The following is a 17,873-nucleotide window of genomic DNA, read 5'->3' as shown; positions in this document are numbered from 1 at the left end:
ATTTCCTTTCTTTTAAATTACATTCCAATTGTATTCATGTCAAATTTTGTTTATCAATTGGTAGACATTTGGCTGCATACGCCCATCAGCTTCTGTAAATGCAACGCTATGCCTATGCACTATGTCTTCCAATTTTTTGGATGTATGCTTGGATTGGTACTGTTGAATCATTTACTTGTCCTGCCTTTAATGTTTTGAGGAAATGCCTTTCTATTCTCCATATTTACAGTTCCAGCAGGAGCACATAAAAGTCAAAGAGATCGGGCTGGAGAGATGGCTCAGAGGTTAAGAGCACTGCCTGCTCTTCCAAAGGTCCTGAGTTCAATTCCCAGCAACCACATGGTGGCTCACAACCATCTGTAATGAGGTCTGGTGCCCTCTTCTGGCCTTCGGGCATACACACAGACAGAATATTGTATATAGAATAAATAAATAAATTAAAAAAAAAAAGTCAAAGAGATCACTGCCACATCCAGTGCTCCTCATAGGCACATGTGTGAACGGGTGGGCCTTAGCCAACAGCTCTGCTTTGAGAGATTTGGAACCTCTGGAGCCTAGAAGAAAGGAGCTACTGGCGTGGGTGGGTAGTAATAATAATAATAATAATAATAATAATAATAAACTACTTGTTCCAGCCCAAGATTTTTGCTTCCTTATCCATCAGTGTGTGAACAAACTGTGTTGAAAACCCCTGCCTGCAACCTTAGATCAATACCCCTGAAAGTGTGAACCTAAAGGTCCAATTTCATTCTTTTATATATGCTTATCCAGTTTCCCCAATACATGTATTAATTATTTGAACACAAATATATGCATTAACTTATGGGTCCTGGGTCCACATCCTGCATTCTGCAGCAACATCTTGCATCCTGAACCCAATCCTGCAACTTGGACCCACATCCTGCAACCTGGACCCATATTCTACATCTTGGACCCACAACCTGCATCCTGGACCCCATTCTGCATCCTGAAACCTCATCCAGCATCCTGGACCCCCATCCTATGTCTGGGACCATCTTATTCTATACCATTGATTTTTTTTTACAAAAAGATTTATTTTCATTTAAAAAGTATATGTGTGTGTGCATACATGCATTTGAGAACAGTTGCCCACAGAGGCCAGAAGAGGGCATCAGAGCTCCTTGAGCTAGTGCTGCAGGTGGTTGTGAGCTTCCTGATGTGGGTGCTGGGAACCAAACTTGGGCCCTCTTCAAGAGCAATATATGCTCTTAACCAGTGAGCTCTTTCTAGCCCCCACTTATCTGTTTTAATGTGACTATAATCTATTCCATAGCAGGGCAGTTTTCTAACATGTTTTGAAATGAGAAAATATGAGACATCCACTTTGGTGCTCCTTTAAAAAGCATTATCTTGAGGTAGAAACTTATTTTGCGAATCTGAGATCTGTTTTAGATGTTTATTTTTTAAAATATATGATGTGTGTGGGAGGTCGTCTACCTGCATGAGTATATGTGCTTGTGTGTGCAGGTGCTGGCAGACATGGTCTCCATGGAACTAGAACTCTAGGCAGTTGTGAGCTGCCTGATGTGGGCACTAGGAACTGAACTTGAGTTCTCTGCAAGATGAGTATATGCTCTTAACTGTTGAGTCATGTCTCCAATTCTGAGATCTTCCTGTTTTTATTCATTTAGAGTCAGACATTTCCCTTTAGCGTTATTTTTGCTACATCACAGGGCTTAAAAGATTCAGTCATTAAGTGACTGTCCTGTGTTTCAGACAGTGTCTCATCGCTTTATTGCTGTGAAGAGATACTGTGACCAAGCCAACTCTTATAAATAAAACATTTAATTAGGGGCTTGCTTACAGTTTTAGAGGGTTAGCGCATGGTCATCATGGAAGGAAGTAGACAGGCACAGAGATAGAGCAGTGGCTGAGAGCTTTGTATCCTGATTACCAGGCAGAGACAAACAGTGAGCCTGGCATAGGTTTTTGAAACCCCAAAGCCCACCCTGAGTGACATGGCTCATCCAACAAAGTCACACCACCAAATCCTTCCCAAACAATTCCACTGAGGACCAAGCATTCAAACATGAACCTCTGGGCGCCACAGATAGGCATGCTTTGTGGCTCAAGTTTTCAGTAGCAAGAGTAGAAACATTGTGCAGGAAGGGGCCTGATGGCATCGTAATCAATGTGTGTCCCTCTTCACCACGACGGATGGCATTGTAACCAAAATGTCTGTCCCTCTTCACCACCACTAGATAGCCTGCTTCACACTAGGCCTACCATAATTTAACTAGCTGTGATTTATTTTTTCACTCACTCAAAAATGACTTGGGAGGATCACGAGTTCTAGGCTAGCTTGACCGTGTAATGTTTTCTCACAAACACATGAAGAACCTGATAACTGCGTGTTCACACATTAGTGAGGCCGACATGGAATCTGACCTTAAGTGTAGAAGTAAATCTCAAAATCTTTTTGTATTTACAAGGAAGCATATTTCAGTGTTTGTTATTAAATCATATCCAAAGAAATTATTTTAACTTACTATTCAGTCGAGGCTTGGATAGTAGCATATTTTTAATATTTATCAAAATGTCAGAATATAAAAAGATGTTCCATTCTTCTTCTGGTAGAAATCCTATGTCATTGGCCATCAGAGGGTCGCTGGCATTATCTCTCATGATTGTGGTGCAAAGCCGGAAGGAGAAGCAGAGTTTATGCTCGTTAAATAGAGCTGAAGAGACCACCTACAGAAACCACAACAGTTACCGCAGCCCGAGAGGCAGGCCCGGGAAAATTCGCGGTATAAGGATGGCTTACCCTAAACACGTTTCTTGTCAGCATGTCGATTGCATGTTTAGTATTCTTGGTCAAGGGATTTTCCAGATTCTGTTGATTCGAGACACTCATCTCATTGGCTTTTTCCTGAGCTGTTTCGTCCGTTTGCCAATTGGGTTTTTGTTCTTTGTTTTTCGAAACTGTAGAGAAAACAAAAACCTGCCGGAACCACTCCAGGGAGAATTGGTACATGTACTCCACCTGCGTGAGGCTGGTCAGCACAAAGTAGAGCAGGGCGCCCCGTGTGGCTATGGGGAGGTAGTTCTTGCGAATTGCTCCAATTTCACGTTCTGCTTTCTCTGTTTCTTTGATACGTTTGGAAATTTCATTTGAAGTCATTTTAGATTTTCTTAAGGTTTCTACAATTTCTTCATCATCTAATACACTTCCTAAAAATGAACAAAACATGAATTTGAACAATAAAACCTTTGAAATGGGAAGTAGCTGTTTCCCGCTCTGAGCACTGCATGAGTTTTTACTGTGGCTTCTTATTGGTTTTTTGTCCAGATAGGTTCTTTTTCTTTTAATTGTAAAGCAGAGTTGGAAGTTTTATTAAGAAATTTTAATTTAGACTAAAACATTAGGCTTAGGAGAAAAAGAGGAGCCCAGAAAAAGTAAAGGCAGACTGAAGTGTGGGCATGGACTTCAGGGAAGGGTCACTAAGATACTTTTAAAATGATTAATAATATTTCTTTTTTTAAAAAATAATTTATCTATTCATACTTATGTACATTGGTGTTTTGCTGCACTTATTTCTGTATAAGGGTGTCAGATCTTGGAGTTACTATGTGGGAGCTGGGAATTGAACCTGGTCCACTGCAAGAGCAGCTCTTAACTGCTGAGCAATCTCTCCGGTCTCCAGGCTAATCATATTTCTAAGAAGCAGGGTTGACACTATGCAGGCCCCACTTCTCACTTCCTTTTCTTAATTCTGTTTGTGAATTCTATTTTAATCACTGGAATAAGTAACAATTCCATCATAAAGAATACATTTCACCTTATACCCACACCCACAGACAGACATATAGACACAGACACAGGCAGATCGGCAGGCAGGCAGGCAGGCAGGCAGACAGAGACACACACATCCACACACACAGAGGTCCAGGATGTAACTCAGTGGTTGGAGTGTTTACCTGCATGCACAAGTTTGATCCCTAGCCCCACCCACAGTAGCAAGCATACTATTATGGGTGGGACTTATTCGTCCCAACTGGTTATTTGATAGTAATGGAACCTTGGCACTTTTGGTACCAGTTCAGAAAATAACCTTATGGTTTTTTCTTTTGACTTTCATTTAAGTCTCCCGATCACACTCAGTATCTTCCTCACCTTCTGTTTTCTGGAGTAAGGTCAATGTTTTATCCTCCAGTTCCTCCAGAGTTATAGCATCAAGGGAAATACTCTCTAATAACTGGGCACGTTGGTTTTCCAAATGAGGAACTTCATGACTTACTACTGTAGATAAGAGCTGATCCTGCAAGCCCTGGAATGTTACCGTGAAGTTGATAATAGTAACAAAGTTATAAACTGACGGAAGAAAGTGGGGTTTGTCTAGTTCTGTAGACAAGTACAGCCTAAAAGTGAGAAGGACACCAGTTATTCAAAGAACAGCAGAAGAATGAATGACATGATACCAAATGTTTAAATACTATAAACTGTATTTTTCTGGAAGTGAAGATTCATTTTTCAGTTTTGTGCTCAGTTTATGCCCCTGGTTTATACTATGAGAATAAGTCTGCATTTAATACTTTAAAAACAGCCGTGAATTATATCCTTACTAGATTTAAGCCTAAGGCCAGGGTAAACACAAATGGTCAGAGTTTTGATACCACTAGATCATGGTGAAGAGCGGTTTCCACGGCTGAGGATTTAAGGCAGTGGGGGTTTGGAGTTACTAGACTTTCTGGTGGAAAGGCAGCTAGGGCATGGAGTTGGTGGGACAGGAGGGAAGGTGGTGGTTTAGAGCAGGCAGTGAGAAAGAATGAGATTCTAGGTCTTGTTTTTATAGCCACTAAGAAGAGCAGGGCTATGTCCACTCCACTTTTAAAAGGTGAGGCTGAGGCTTGGCCTGGGAGAGTGGAGATCTGTCCCCAAGTCTGTCTTTTAAGGCAGCACCCTCTCCCCATCTTCTGGGAGCTGTCCTTTCTGGGGATCAGTTGGCCAGTTACTGTGACTCCCCTGGCTCTGCCCACGAAGAGACAATGCTCTCACACAGCCCAAAGGTTTTCCCAGGAACTGTGTTTCTGTGGCCGTCAAATGTTCCCACAAAATAGCCCTTCATGAAGTTGCCTGGAGGGAGGAGGTGGCTTCCCTACTGGAGCCTCAGATTCTGGGCAGCTGAGAGAACAGTAGAGAAGTCTGCCAGACAGTTTGGGGACAGGGACCTCAAAAATGAACAGTTCTGATTCTTGTCCTTGGCTAGAAGCCAGGAGTGGCCCTGGTTCTCACTGCACTTCTGATTCTGTCCTGGCACCTTGCTTCTTTCTCAAAGTTACCGAGGCACATGAACCCCCTGTGATGGGATGAGTGGGTGACCCTGATGAGCCCCTATATAAGGGCACTTCATGACGCCACAGCTCTGTGACCTGCTCTTGCTATTTGGGAACTCTGCTTGAGTCCTGTGTCTCTTGTGTCTCACCCAGAAACCCAGAATAAATTTCTCCCAAAAATCACCCTTGCTGTTCCCAAATTTGTCTTGAATTCTGTCTGAATTCAAGAGACAAAGGGCATCTAAGTGCACTCGCCCCAGTGGCTTTGGTGGACTGGATGTCAACTGTCGAGGAGCCCAGCCCTCCATGAGCTCATCTGATGTGAAGAAGTCTTCATTGTTTAGAATTCCATTTTCCCTCCTAGTGCTTCTACCTCCCTGGGCAAAATTTTCTTGTTCTGAATTTTAAATATGAATTTATATGTGCGTGTCTAAAGACTGACTTCAGGTATTTTCTTCAAATGCTCTCGACCTTTCTGAGACAGCATCTCTCAGTTGGCGAGGATGACAGACCACTGGACTCTAGGGATTGACTCGTCTCTGCCTTCCCTGAGCTGACTACAGGGGCGTGTCATCCTTTACACACGTGTGTTCCAGAACTGGGTGCTCATGCTTGCACAGCAAGCACCGGCTGAGCCACCAGTCGCGGCTTGGTTTTTGTTTTGTAAAGCGGCCAAAGTTTATCGTGCCTGTGTTGGTGTTGGTCAAGGGGATTAAATCAAACTCTTCTGGACTAAGTGGGCCAGGCTCTCTGGCCACAGCCTCCATCAGATACAGGCTGACAACATGGATCAAACTCACTCTCTGAAAATGGGTGACAGCCACAACCCATCAAACTCAATGGAATATTCATGATACAACTGCTCTTTTTCCTCAAAATCCCACTCTTCAGGATGATGCCATGTTCCTTATCTTAAAAACTAAAACATAGGACTGGATTTGACTATGAGAGACATCACCTGAAGTTTTCATTGTATTCAATCTCAGCATCATCGATTCTGATGTAATATTGCCCTCTTTTCTGGCAAATATCCTTCTTTAGAGTTGCCATCAAGCTGGGAGGGAATGCCTCAGGGGCGTTCTGAAAAAGTCCAAGAGATGCAAGTAAAAAATCATCTTAAATCATAGTTGAGACCATCAGAGAAAGACAGGTGTAAGAGCGCTAAGCTATGTGCACGTGTGCACATATATAGTACACACATGTAAATGAAATTGTGCATACACTTGTTTGACAAAGGTCCTGGGCACTTAAAGCTTCTCCCTTTATGTTCCTTGCACATAACAAGGGTTGCAGTAGAAAGAAGAGAAAGAAGGAATCAGGAGATGTCATCCAAAATACCTGCAAGAGGACACAGGCTCCCACTTGCATGGCGGTTTTAAGCATTTGGAGGTAACTGCTGTCTTCCGCGGAAATCTCTTGCAGCTGGGGCCCTTCCATCTGACGAATCCAGTGGAGTGCTTGCTTGTGTGGGTCGATCACCAGTGGCCACTGCTGGGTACTTTTCATCAAGATGGCATTTTCAGTTGAGTGCTGACCGAGAGGCAGCCCTTGATTATGCCATCGGCGGATCTGGAATGGAAACACTAGTTCAGAAACTTCTACATAGGTTTAGGTCCTGTAAAGGGGCCATGAAGGATCTTAAACAATCATTGTTTTAGACAAATAATCCTTGAAAGGAATAAGGGAACAAACAATTTAAAACAAGTTGGATTTTTGTAACGAGAGTGACGTAAGACACTGTAGAAACAGAGCAGACAGCTAGGGGCTGGGTTCCAGGACTCCCAGGCTCTAGACACATAGGAAACAGTTAGGCAGCCCTGTGAAAACAGCACTGACTGCTGCAACCCACCACCTTCTCAAGCACATGTACTCATTACCTCATTAAAAAACTTGTACCCGCACTCCACAGTTTCTCAGATGGAGAAGCTGAAAATCCAGTGATGTGCCTTCGGCCACACTGTCAGAACCAGGTGCACATCTTGGACTCTGCTCGGGCTAGCCCTGCCTTAATGAGCCTCCCACTCTTTCCCCTCACACTTCTGTCTCCCTGATGGAGGAAGGTCATTGGTTAAAAATAAAGAAACTGCTTGGCCCTCATAGGTTAAAACATAGGTGGGTGGAGTAAACAGAATAGAATGCTGGGAGGAAGAGGAAGTGAGCTCAGACTAGACAGCTCTGCTCTCTGGAGCAGAGGCCATGCTCCCCTCTCAGGGGCAGACGCGATGAAGCTCCGACCCAGGATGGACGTAGGCTAGAATCTTCCCGGTAAGCGCTCCTTGGGGTGCTACACACATGAATAGAAATGGGTCAAGCAGTGTTTAAAAGAATACAGTTTGTGTGTCGTTATTTTGGGGCATAAGCTAGCCAGGCAGCCATGAGCCGGGCTGTGGGAAGAGGCCCGCAGCTCCCCACTACATCTCCCCACAGTCTTAGAAGTCAGTGGAGCCTGAGGAGGTGAGAGAGGGCATAGGATACCAGGGACACTCCCGGCCAAAGGAGTGGGGCTTCTCTGGGAGAACCCATGGAGCCTGAGTTCTAGATGGAAGAAAGGGTCTTTCTCTTGCGGGAGGGTCAGCCTATGAGGAACTGTGTGCAGCTGAGTTCTGCGTGATGAGAATATAAAATCACCACAAGGAACCTGAGAAGAGACTTGTGTTCCTGTTGTTAGGTGGAGATGGCTGTCTGTTACCTATTAGCAGGGACCATTAATCTCCATCGATAACATTCAACTACTTTTCTAGCTTGAAGTTCCAGACTCTTCCACAGTCCTATAAAAGAATAGTATGGCGCCAGGTGGTGGTGGCGCACGCCTTTAATCCCAGCACTTGGGAGGCAGAGGCAGGCGGATCTCTGAGTTTGAGGCCAGCCTGGTCTACAAGAGCTAGTTCCAGGACAGGCTCCAAAGCTGCAGAGAAACCCTGTCTCAACAAACCAAACCAAAAAAGCATGTAGGTTGCTCACAGCAACAGCCTGCTCTCTGGTAACAACTACTGTCTTTGTCACTTTTCTCCCCCCCCCACCCGTGACGAAATCCCTTGACCAAGGTGACTTATGGGAGGAAGAGCTTAGTGACCGTCATACATCCATATAGGGGGCGGCAATGGCAGTAAGCAGCAGGCCTGGCAGCCGGAACAGGAAGCTGAGCACCCGTCTCTTCAAACACAAGCTTGATGCAGAGAGAGCAAATTGGAGTAGCAAAGCCTTTTCCCCTCAAAGCATGTCTCCAGTGATGGACTTCCTCCAGCAAGGCTGCCTCTCTACACTTCTCCAAAACCTGCAACCAACTAGGGACTCAGTATTTAAATATATGAGCCCGTGGAGGACATCTCATTCAAACTACTTCAATAGGTTATCTGTTTTCTTGGTGGTTTTTATTTTATTTTTTATTTTTGAAATGTGTGATTAACTGGGCTGAGCAGGGAAGAGAGGGGAAGGACTGCACGAGCCAAGAAGGTCAAGGTCATCACAAGGGAACCCACAGAATCAATCTGGGCTCATAAGGGCTCACAGGGGCTCACAGAAGCAGAACCGTCAACCAGGGAGCCTGAGTGAGACTGACCTAGGCCTTCTACATATGTATGACAGTTATGTAGCTTGCTCTACTTTGTGGGTCTCCTAAAAGAGGGAGCAGGCCTGTCCCTAATTGCTGGCTTTTGGGAACCTATTCTTCATACTGGGTTGCCTTGCCCAGCCTTACTAAGGGGAGGAGCTTAGTCCTTCCTTAGCTTCATGTGCCATGCTGACATGCTACATTGACACCCGTGGGAAGCCTGCCCCTTTCTGAACAGAAACAGAGAAGGGGTGGATTGGGGGATGGACGGGTGGTGGAGGAAAGGAATAGGATGGTGGGGGGGAACTGATGTCGGAATGTAAAATAAGTGAATAAATTAAAAAATGTTTGCTTAATATTTGAAGTCATGTTATCAATAGACAAGTTTAGAATTATTAATATAGTTCTGGAGAACCAAATCCATTCCTAGTGCACAGTAAGCTATGATGTTATTACTTCTTTCTGGGCCTTGGAGACTGGTTCATCTTCATTTGTAATCTGTGGGACATTTTCTGCTTTTTAAAAAGTCCCCAGTAAGCCGGGCGGTGGTGGCGCACGCCTTTAATCCCAGCACTCGGGAGGCAGAGGCAGGCGGATCTCTGTGAGTTTGAGACCAGCCTGGTCTACAAGAGCTAGTTCCAGGACAGGCTCCAAAACCACAGAAAAACCCTGTCTCGAAAAACCAAAAACAAAAAGTCCCCAGTCTTAATGTTTTAGATGTGTTCTTTCTAAATAACACGTGGCTTCTGGTTTGGGCTTTGGTGTAAACTATTATGTGCTCTTACAATTTTAGACTTTTAATTGGAGCATTGAGTTTATACACATCTAATGCAGTCAATGATGTGTTTGGATGGTTAGTCACTGGAAAACGGAGAAGCTGGTATTTCCTCATGAAACCTCGTAGGTTGTAAGGTCCATTTAACTGACCTAAAATGATGAGGATTAATACTAGGCATTTATCCTTTTAAAAATCCTTTAAACATTCACAAAGGACTCACATAAATGGACAATTGATATCTATTGGAAAGTATAGGTCTGTGCTTTTGGCTGTGGCTACGAATGCACCCATGGTTCAATAACTACACTAATTTTGTTACTGAAGGGAGTTTGAGAGAAACTGGCTAGATTCATTATGACAGGGTGCTGGGATTACAATGGGAAAAAGAATATTTTGTGAATTTTATTAGAGAATGAGAAACAGGAGAGATATGGCAAATAGAGGTGTTCAATCTACAAGTTAAAGAATAAAAGGCTTAAGTATTTTCACTTGTCACTGTGATTTAGGGAAAGCATCCATGCCCAACACACCCTCCTGCACACCAACCACCAACAAAAGTCACTTAATTGGATAATAGAATTATGCCACTACCTCATTTTTTTCTGCCATCACTTCCATTAAGGAAAATTTGGATGACAAGGAAATCTTGTATTGAGTGCAGAAGCCCTCCCATTTCTGCATCTCTGGCTGGCGGAACTCTGGCGTTAAGACTCCGCTGTAGGCAATGGACGCGGAGGAAAGAAGTATGTCACCACAGATGCCTTTCAGCTTCTTGTCTATTTCCTTGACTGTTTCTTGCCATCGAATCTAAATGTTAAAAGAAAATTCAGTTTATTGAGTTGACAATTCCTTAAATATTTATGTGTTATGTGTGGTAGATATCTGTGTGGACATGCACACACTAACCATCCTCCTCTAGTGTCCACCTTATTTGACTGTTTTGGGTGTGCGCATGCGTGCGTATGCCATGTGTACAGGCTTGCGGTCGAGGTAGAGGAGGACCTCCAGTGTTCTGCTCCATCACTTCCAATATTCCCTTGAGGGTCTCTCACTGAACCTGGTTAGATTGATGGCCAAAACACCCTCAGCAATCCTCCTGTCTCTGTCCCTCACAGTGCTGGGGGTTACATGCCTGCGCAACAGCCATGCCCAGCTTTTTACGTGGTTGTTGGGACCTGAACTTAGATTCTCATGCTCACCCAGCAGTGTTATTACCCACTAAGCAACCTCCCTAGCCTACTCCTATTGTTATTAATTTTTTTGGAGACAAAGTCACTGAACTTGAAGCTCACCAACTGGGGCTATCCTAGCTGGCCAGCAAGTCCCCAGGACCCGCCAGTTTCTTCCCTTCAGCCCTGGGGGACTGATAAACTTTTACATGGGTGCTGAGGACCCAAACTCAGTTCCTCATCCTCATGAGGCAAGCACTTTCCTCACCAAGTTCCCTCCCTAGCCTAATCCCATGAGATCATCTGAAAATGAACAGTCCCTGTGTCAGATCTATAATGGCCATCACTTTGACCACTCTCAGGTTGTATAAGGCCAGGATGGGCGTGGTGGCACAGGCCTGCAAACTTGGCACTCGAGAGGCTGACTCAGGAGAGCAGCCATCAATTCCAGGCCAGCAAGGGCGACAGAGCCCCAAGATGGATTCACTAGGGGTTTTATCACCCACTGCTTGAAACTACCTGGCAATACTATTTCTGATTGAGATCTGAAGAAGGTCTCATCTAGATAAAACAAAAAAATTCACTACAAAAAAAATTTTACCCTGCCCCTGCCAAAGAACTGTTTTCTGTTAATGAGGACAAGGCCCGCTTTGGCTGCATCGTGAGAACTGGTCACATAAAACAAGCAAACAAGATCACATTTTGTTATCGATGCTCCATCTCCCACGCCCACCATCTGCTGAATACATTCTCAATGGACACTTTATTGTGAAACTCTCACTTGGCACTTTACCATCCCATTAAAAAAATGCCATCGAGTCGGGCATAGTAACAGACATCTTTAGTCTCAGCAGGGAGACAGAGGCAGGTGGACCTCTGTGAGTTCAAGGCCAGTCAGAACTACATAGTGAGCCCTATCTCAAAATAAACAAAATAATAAACAATTTTTTTAAAAAAAAATGCCACTGATTTCATGTTTAGAGGAGGAAGTTGGAGTGTGGAGAGCATCGTGTGTTTGGTCGCTGGAGAAAGCATGGCTAACAGACATCCACCTCTCTAGGATTCAAAGACCAGGAGTAATGCTGGTGCTCCTCCGCCCCCCAGAAGTCACTGGACTCTTAGGGACATCAGTTAAGTTTTGAGAACAGCAGTCTCCCTCTGGTTGGTAAGACTTTATCCCACAATCCCATTGCTGTATTTGAAGAGCCTTCTACAATATATTCCCTCAAATAATAACAAAGTTATCTTTAGGATTTTGTAATATCCTTTGGGGTAGGTGAGATGTAACTAAACTGAGATTTTAGCTAGCTTATTAGGAGCGAATTAGAAAAATTTAAAAATCACATAAAAGGACTCAGACCAACAGAACAAAAGGTTTTTGCTTTCCGTTCTAATGCCGGCTCTTCTCTTCTGGCTACATCCATACACTCAACCTTCATTCTTCCAGGCTGGGGGGGGGGGCTCACAATGTGGCCACTGAAAGCCCCCGCCCCCATCACAGAGAAATGTGCTGCTGTCTTCTTCTTGGCAACAGGAGAGAAGAGCCCTGACTAACAAGTGGACAGGCTTCCTCTACTTTACTGCAGTAGGACTCTTATCTAGATCTTTCTGGGCAGTGGGAAACAAGCAGTTCTAGGTGTGTGATTAACAGGAGCGGAGGGCAAGGAGGGCAAGCAGATGCTTTGGGAACTAGGAAAGGAGATTAGTAGCTAAGGGAAGCCATGCCTTCTCATCTTCCAGGACCGTTAGCAGGATAGACGCGCACTGCAGCCTCTTGGTGGCCAGCTTCTTCCGATAAGCCAGCTGTTGTTTCTCAGCAACAACGTCTTTGTAGGATGTGTGTAAAAAATGTAAATGTTCTTCAATCTGAAAGACAAACTCATCATTGAGAAAACGTCTCTTTCTTGGTTTACACTTGTCTGTCATTTCTCTTGCCTTAGCATGCAACCACTTCCCTTTCACAGCCTAGAAAAGCTCCCCACATAGGCTACGTGAATGAGATGTACGCACAGAAGCAAGCGGGTCTCTCAGCCCTGGAGTGCCGTGAAAAGCTGCCTGCTTTCTGCAGAAGCCCTTCCTGCAGTCCTAAGCATGGGCAGAGTCATCGTTTTCTAATTTATCTGTTCACAAGGATAACTGTCATAACTGTTATTCTCTAAAGAACATGCCTGAGGGCTGGGCACGTAGCTCAGCTGGTGGCATGCTTGCCATGCTGCAGACTATCTGGGTTTGATCTTCAGTGCTGTGTAAAACCAGGTGCATCGGCACACACGCCTACACTCCGGAGCTAGAGGACTGAGGGGCTTAAGTTCAGGGTCATCCTCAGCTACGAAGAGCACATCTTAGGCTTCTGTTTCCAAAATAAAGAAATAGAAGAAAGAAAACGGCTGAACTTTTCCCACTCCAAATATGCCGAGCAGATCTGAGGAATAAACGAGTCAGGATGGAGGGATGAAGTAAGTCTGAGAAGGCCCCTCGGATACCTACAGGAAACACTCTTCGCTGCTGTTAAGGTTTGCGTATGAAATATTCTGCACAGGCCCATGTGCTGAAGGCCTGTTCCCCAACATGCGGCAGTTAGGAGGGGTCACAAGCTTCAGTAGGTGAGTCCTAGCAGAAGGAAGTGACATCATTGGCAGCATGCCCTTTGAGGGGTCGTCAAGGCCCCGTTCCTTCTTACCACTCCTTCCTGCTTCCTATTTACAGTGCAGTGAACAAGCCCCCCACTCCGCCCCATTCCACCACGCTGTACTGTGTCCCATGGGCCCAAAGCATGCTGCTTCGGTCAAATGGCTATGGACCAAATCAAGAGTCAAAAAAGTTAATTTGATTATGCCAGATTTTTGAAATAAGCTAATAAGAGGGTTTAGCATAGAATCTTGAATATGGCATGGATATATAAATATATATAGATATAATTGTGCAGGCATGATATACAATTATGTAACATTTTATATATACATGTTATAATAGTATATACAGAATTGTATTTAGTTTGATCTGTAATTTTTCCTTATTATCTTTATAAAAGTATGAAACTAAATTTAAAAAAATTATTTTGTAAAATAATATATATTATGGGCTGGAGATACAGTTCTGTGGTAGGATTAATTTTTAATTGTGTGTGTGTGTATTTGTGTGTGTATGTAGGTATGTGCACATCCATGCAAGTGCCCATGAGGGCCAGAAAAGAGCATGGGATCCCCTGAAGCTGACTGACACGGAAGCTGGGACTAGAACTCAGTTTCTCTGTAAGAGTAATGATGACCCATCTCTGCCGTCCCTGCAGCCTCTTGTTAACACTGGAGATGTTGTCCTCACTGCATTTCTCCCATCTTTCTCACTACTTAAGATGCAGTTATTCAGCCGGGTGGTGGTGGCGCACGCCTTTAATCCCAGCACTCGGAAGGCAGAGGCAGGCAGATCTCTGTGAGTTCAAAGCCAGCCTGGTCTACAAAGGGAGTTCCAGGACAGGCTCCAAAGCTACAGAGAAACCCTGTCTCGAAAAAAAAAAAAAAAGATGCAGTTATTCAAGTACAGGGCATATCCATGAAATTCAACATATAGGCATGTGATAGGCACTATACTTCGTAAGGGGTGCTTTGATGAGGGCATGGGTGATTACTGAGATCTAGGCCTGTTTCCCAGAGTTCTCTACAATTTTCAGAAGTATTTTCTCCATTATGGCCCTGATGGACAGAGGGTACATATTTGAAATAGAAGAAAGTATACAACAGGAGGACACCCCATAAAAGGCATAAAGCCAATGGAGTCAACTATAGCTTGGGCATGCGCCACCGCTGCCCAGCTGATACTGGTTAAACTTTTAATAGACTGAAGTTACAAAGAGAGAAAGGTGTTGAGACGGTATTATAAGATGATAATTAACACATGTCACGTCTGTGTTATTTACTTAGTCCTCACAATTGCTCTCCTAACTGGACCATTATTTTTGGTTACTAAGTTCTCCTGAGACAATGGCTTCTCCACACCCTGCCCTTGCCGTGCTGGGGGTGGGCTCTCAGGCCGACATGCTACTAGACAACGCTCTGAGCAATACCCTCACCCCTGAGGTACTGGTTGACTTTCCTTGACAATGTTATGTACTTCTTAAAGGCAGTGAGGATTTAACAAGTAACAAAACAAAAACTTAGGACCCCAAAGCTTACCAGTTGCAAACCTCTTTGTTTTTCAGACAACCTTTGCTTTGCGATTCGAAGGACATTCTGAGCTTCAGCCACTTGTGCCTGCTTAGGGCCCACCACCTTCACGGGGGTCAAACATCCAGGGGTTAAACAGTTAGGCTTATGGTTTAAAATGTCTTGTGCTTGAGAGACACTTATAGATATCAGTCTTTAAGATAAAATTTCCTGGAATTTGATATATGCACATAAGGGATACAGTTTGCTATGGACAAAATATTAAATCAAACAAATAGAAATGTAGTATAGCTTTCATAGAATATTTAAAAGAAACAATCTATGGGATTAGCTCAGCATATGAAAACGTATGGACGTCAGTAGGCATTCTTTTTACAGAGGGACTCGAGCTCTGCTAACTACAAATTACTCTAGGAGCTGTGGTGTCCCCTGCAGATCACAGGGACAGAGGAGGCGAGGAGTACCTTCTGAACTTCGTGGTAGTCATTCAAGGCTATAACCCACTGACACATGGAGCAACAAGCCACAGAAACCAGAGCAATCTTTTTGGGGTTAAAATCAGGCAAATTTAAGATCTTCCTGAGCTTCAGGAACACCTAGGAAGAATGTATTACATGCAATGTACATTAGAATGAACGATTAATTCCCCTAAGGATGATTTTCCTCTACCTCAGTTGAGGACATTACAGTTGTACCTAGGGTTCAAAGTGGCTCTAGATGGGGGGAATGTTGACAGAAGTTTCTCTCCTGCCCCACATTGGGCACTAAATATGGCATAATAAAAATTCAGAGACTGATATCAGGGTTCAACTTGAAGATCAGAAAAGCAAAACAGCCAGCTACTTACTCCTATCTATCTCAGTCAATAGAGCGTGAGACTCAATCTCAGGGTTGTGGGTTTGAACCCCATGTTGGGCACCAGAGGGAGTCTTTCTACTGAATATCTGTCACTGTTGCAGTGACTTTGCTAATATTTAAAAGGAACTTCCCTCAATCCCTTGGTGCACTCTATTGTGAGGGGACGATGTCCTGCCCCATGTGGCCTATTGGCTTAATAATGCTATTTAATTTATAGTTAAGTATACAGAATTCCTTATCTGCCTTTATGAGCCATAAATGGTATAGCGTCTTTCTTAGACTTGGATTCCTTCCTGCTTTCTTGTTAGGCATCTCTTCTCTTGCCTGGGAACAGCACCACTTTCCTGAATAACTCGGATGTTGGTGGTTCCTTCTAACCTGCCACTATTAATATGTTCTGATTATTTTGAAGCTGTTAGGCTTTTAATTACTATTTTATAAGAGTGATTCTTTTTAGATGTATTTAAATAAAGCCACAGGGGACCGTATTTGTTAATTATTCATTAGAGAAAAAATTGTTATATTAATTCATGAATGAGTACCACCACTGGCATTCTGCCCAAAAGTTCATCTTTCCTGTGTGCAACTCTGTGCTTCCCAGTGGCACGGACTACCATAACTCTGCTTCCCAGTGGCACGGACTACCATAACTTGCCGGTTAAGTATGATTAGCTGCTAATGTTTAAAATGAGGATTGTAGAAGAACACTTTCATAAGAAAACTGTGCTCTCCTGTTCTTGTTTTAGTATTGTGTGTGTGCGTGCGTGTGTGTGTGTGTGTACGCGCATGCAAACATATGAACCAGGGCACACGAGGTTGTCTTTGGACCAACTTGTGGGAGTCAATTCTCTCCTATTATGTGGATTCTGGGGATCAGACTCATGTCAGGTTTGGTGATGAATGCCTTCACCCCTTAATCATCTTGCCAGCTCCCCTCTCTTAGCTCTGTCTTCCACCTGCAATACATTTCATTCTTAAATCCCTTTTTATTTTCACTTGTAATTCATAACCACTGTTAGCACTTCTGCCGGAGTCTGTAGAGATGGGACACACCCACCATGTGCTCGCTAGCTCTCAGTGTTTCACCTTATCAGGGATGCTGTCCTTGTCCAGGTTAATCAGTTTCTTTAGGAAGCTGGTTTCGGAAAGCAGCAGTTTGGCTGTTGCCCAGTTAGGTTTCTTCTGTAGAAGGATACACACAGCATTCATGACCGTCAGGACAAGGAAGGGGGGGCGTGCATACACTCTGAAAGACAGGGGAGCATGATGGAAATCATTACATACACAGTCTTTTAGACTTTATCTACACATGGTTCAGAGAGCCTACAAAACAATGGGCTTCATTATGAAATTTTCCTGTGTCGTTTGCAGTTTGCTCTTACTCTCTCCCAATGCCCTTTTGTGTCTCCTCTCCCACTGGCCCCCCTTTTTACAAATATCACCCTTCTGCTTTTATCCCCCCCCATACACACACAGAGGCATGCACTCATGCACACAGCTAAGTCCAGTTTTCCCATACAAGAGACACCATGCATGCATACATGTTTTTAACAAGCATTCTGATAAGGAGCTCCAGTCAACATAGAGGTATTTTACTATTTGATTACTTTTTAAAAAATGAATGTCTTTAGTACACGGATATCTTTGCTTTAGGAAGACTAAATGCATAAAATTCAAAATCTGAAAATCATTTGAGTTAGAGACTAATTCTTTTGGTTACAAAAGTACCCACTGCAGACTCATGTTTAAGCCAGGAACCTTCCTCTTTCTAGTTGACCTTCTGATGACCATGCCACAGAGATGTTGTGCATGTGTGTGCACACGCAAGTCAGCCCTGCCCTTGAGATTTAAGGACTGTCCCTGACTATCCCTATGCATATCTTGTGACTTCTCTTTATCCTCACTGCAGCGCTAAGGTTACTGATAGAAAAACTTTGGGGCAGAGGGATATGTTGGGATCTCTCTCTACAGTTAGAATAAAAGGATCATGACTGGAACATCGCAAATCACTTTTGGTTGTGTCCCAACCAGTTTCTAGCTACATTAGTAACATCAGAAGGGAG

General features: G+C 43.8%; 1 protein-coding gene across 1 annotated transcript in view; it reads right to left on the bottom strand.

The window, feature by feature from the left end:
- The window catches only part of Dnah14 (dynein axonemal heavy chain 14), a 277,305-nt gene that overhangs the window by 41,800 nt on the left and 217,632 nt on the right, over window positions 1–17,873 (bottom strand). The window contains exons 64-73 of the mRNA XM_057769862.1: window positions 16,897–17,056; window positions 15,417–15,548; window positions 14,962–15,057; window positions 12,518–12,658; window positions 10,215–10,430; window positions 6,634–6,864; window positions 6,254–6,375; window positions 4,136–4,380; window positions 2,786–3,192; window positions 2,511–2,712 (exon numbers count right to left, since the gene is read on the bottom strand). Of these exons, the coding sequence (XP_057625845.1) occupies window positions 2,511–2,712; window positions 2,786–3,192; window positions 4,136–4,380; window positions 6,254–6,375; window positions 6,634–6,864; window positions 10,215–10,430; window positions 12,518–12,658; window positions 14,962–15,057; window positions 15,417–15,548; window positions 16,897–17,056 (1,952 nt within the window). The remainder of the gene's footprint in view (window positions 1–2,510; window positions 2,713–2,785; window positions 3,193–4,135; window positions 4,381–6,253; window positions 6,376–6,633; window positions 6,865–10,214; window positions 10,431–12,517; window positions 12,659–14,961; window positions 15,058–15,416; window positions 15,549–16,896; window positions 17,057–17,873) is intronic.

Source organism: Chionomys nivalis, chromosome 5 (assembly GCF_950005125.1).
Source record: "Chionomys nivalis chromosome 5, mChiNiv1.1, whole genome shotgun sequence".
Classification (NCBI taxonomy): domain Eukaryota; kingdom Metazoa; phylum Chordata; class Mammalia; order Rodentia; family Cricetidae; genus Chionomys; species Chionomys nivalis.
The sequence above is the reverse complement of the archived record's forward strand: the minus strand, read 5'-3'. Positions and strand labels throughout refer to the sequence as shown.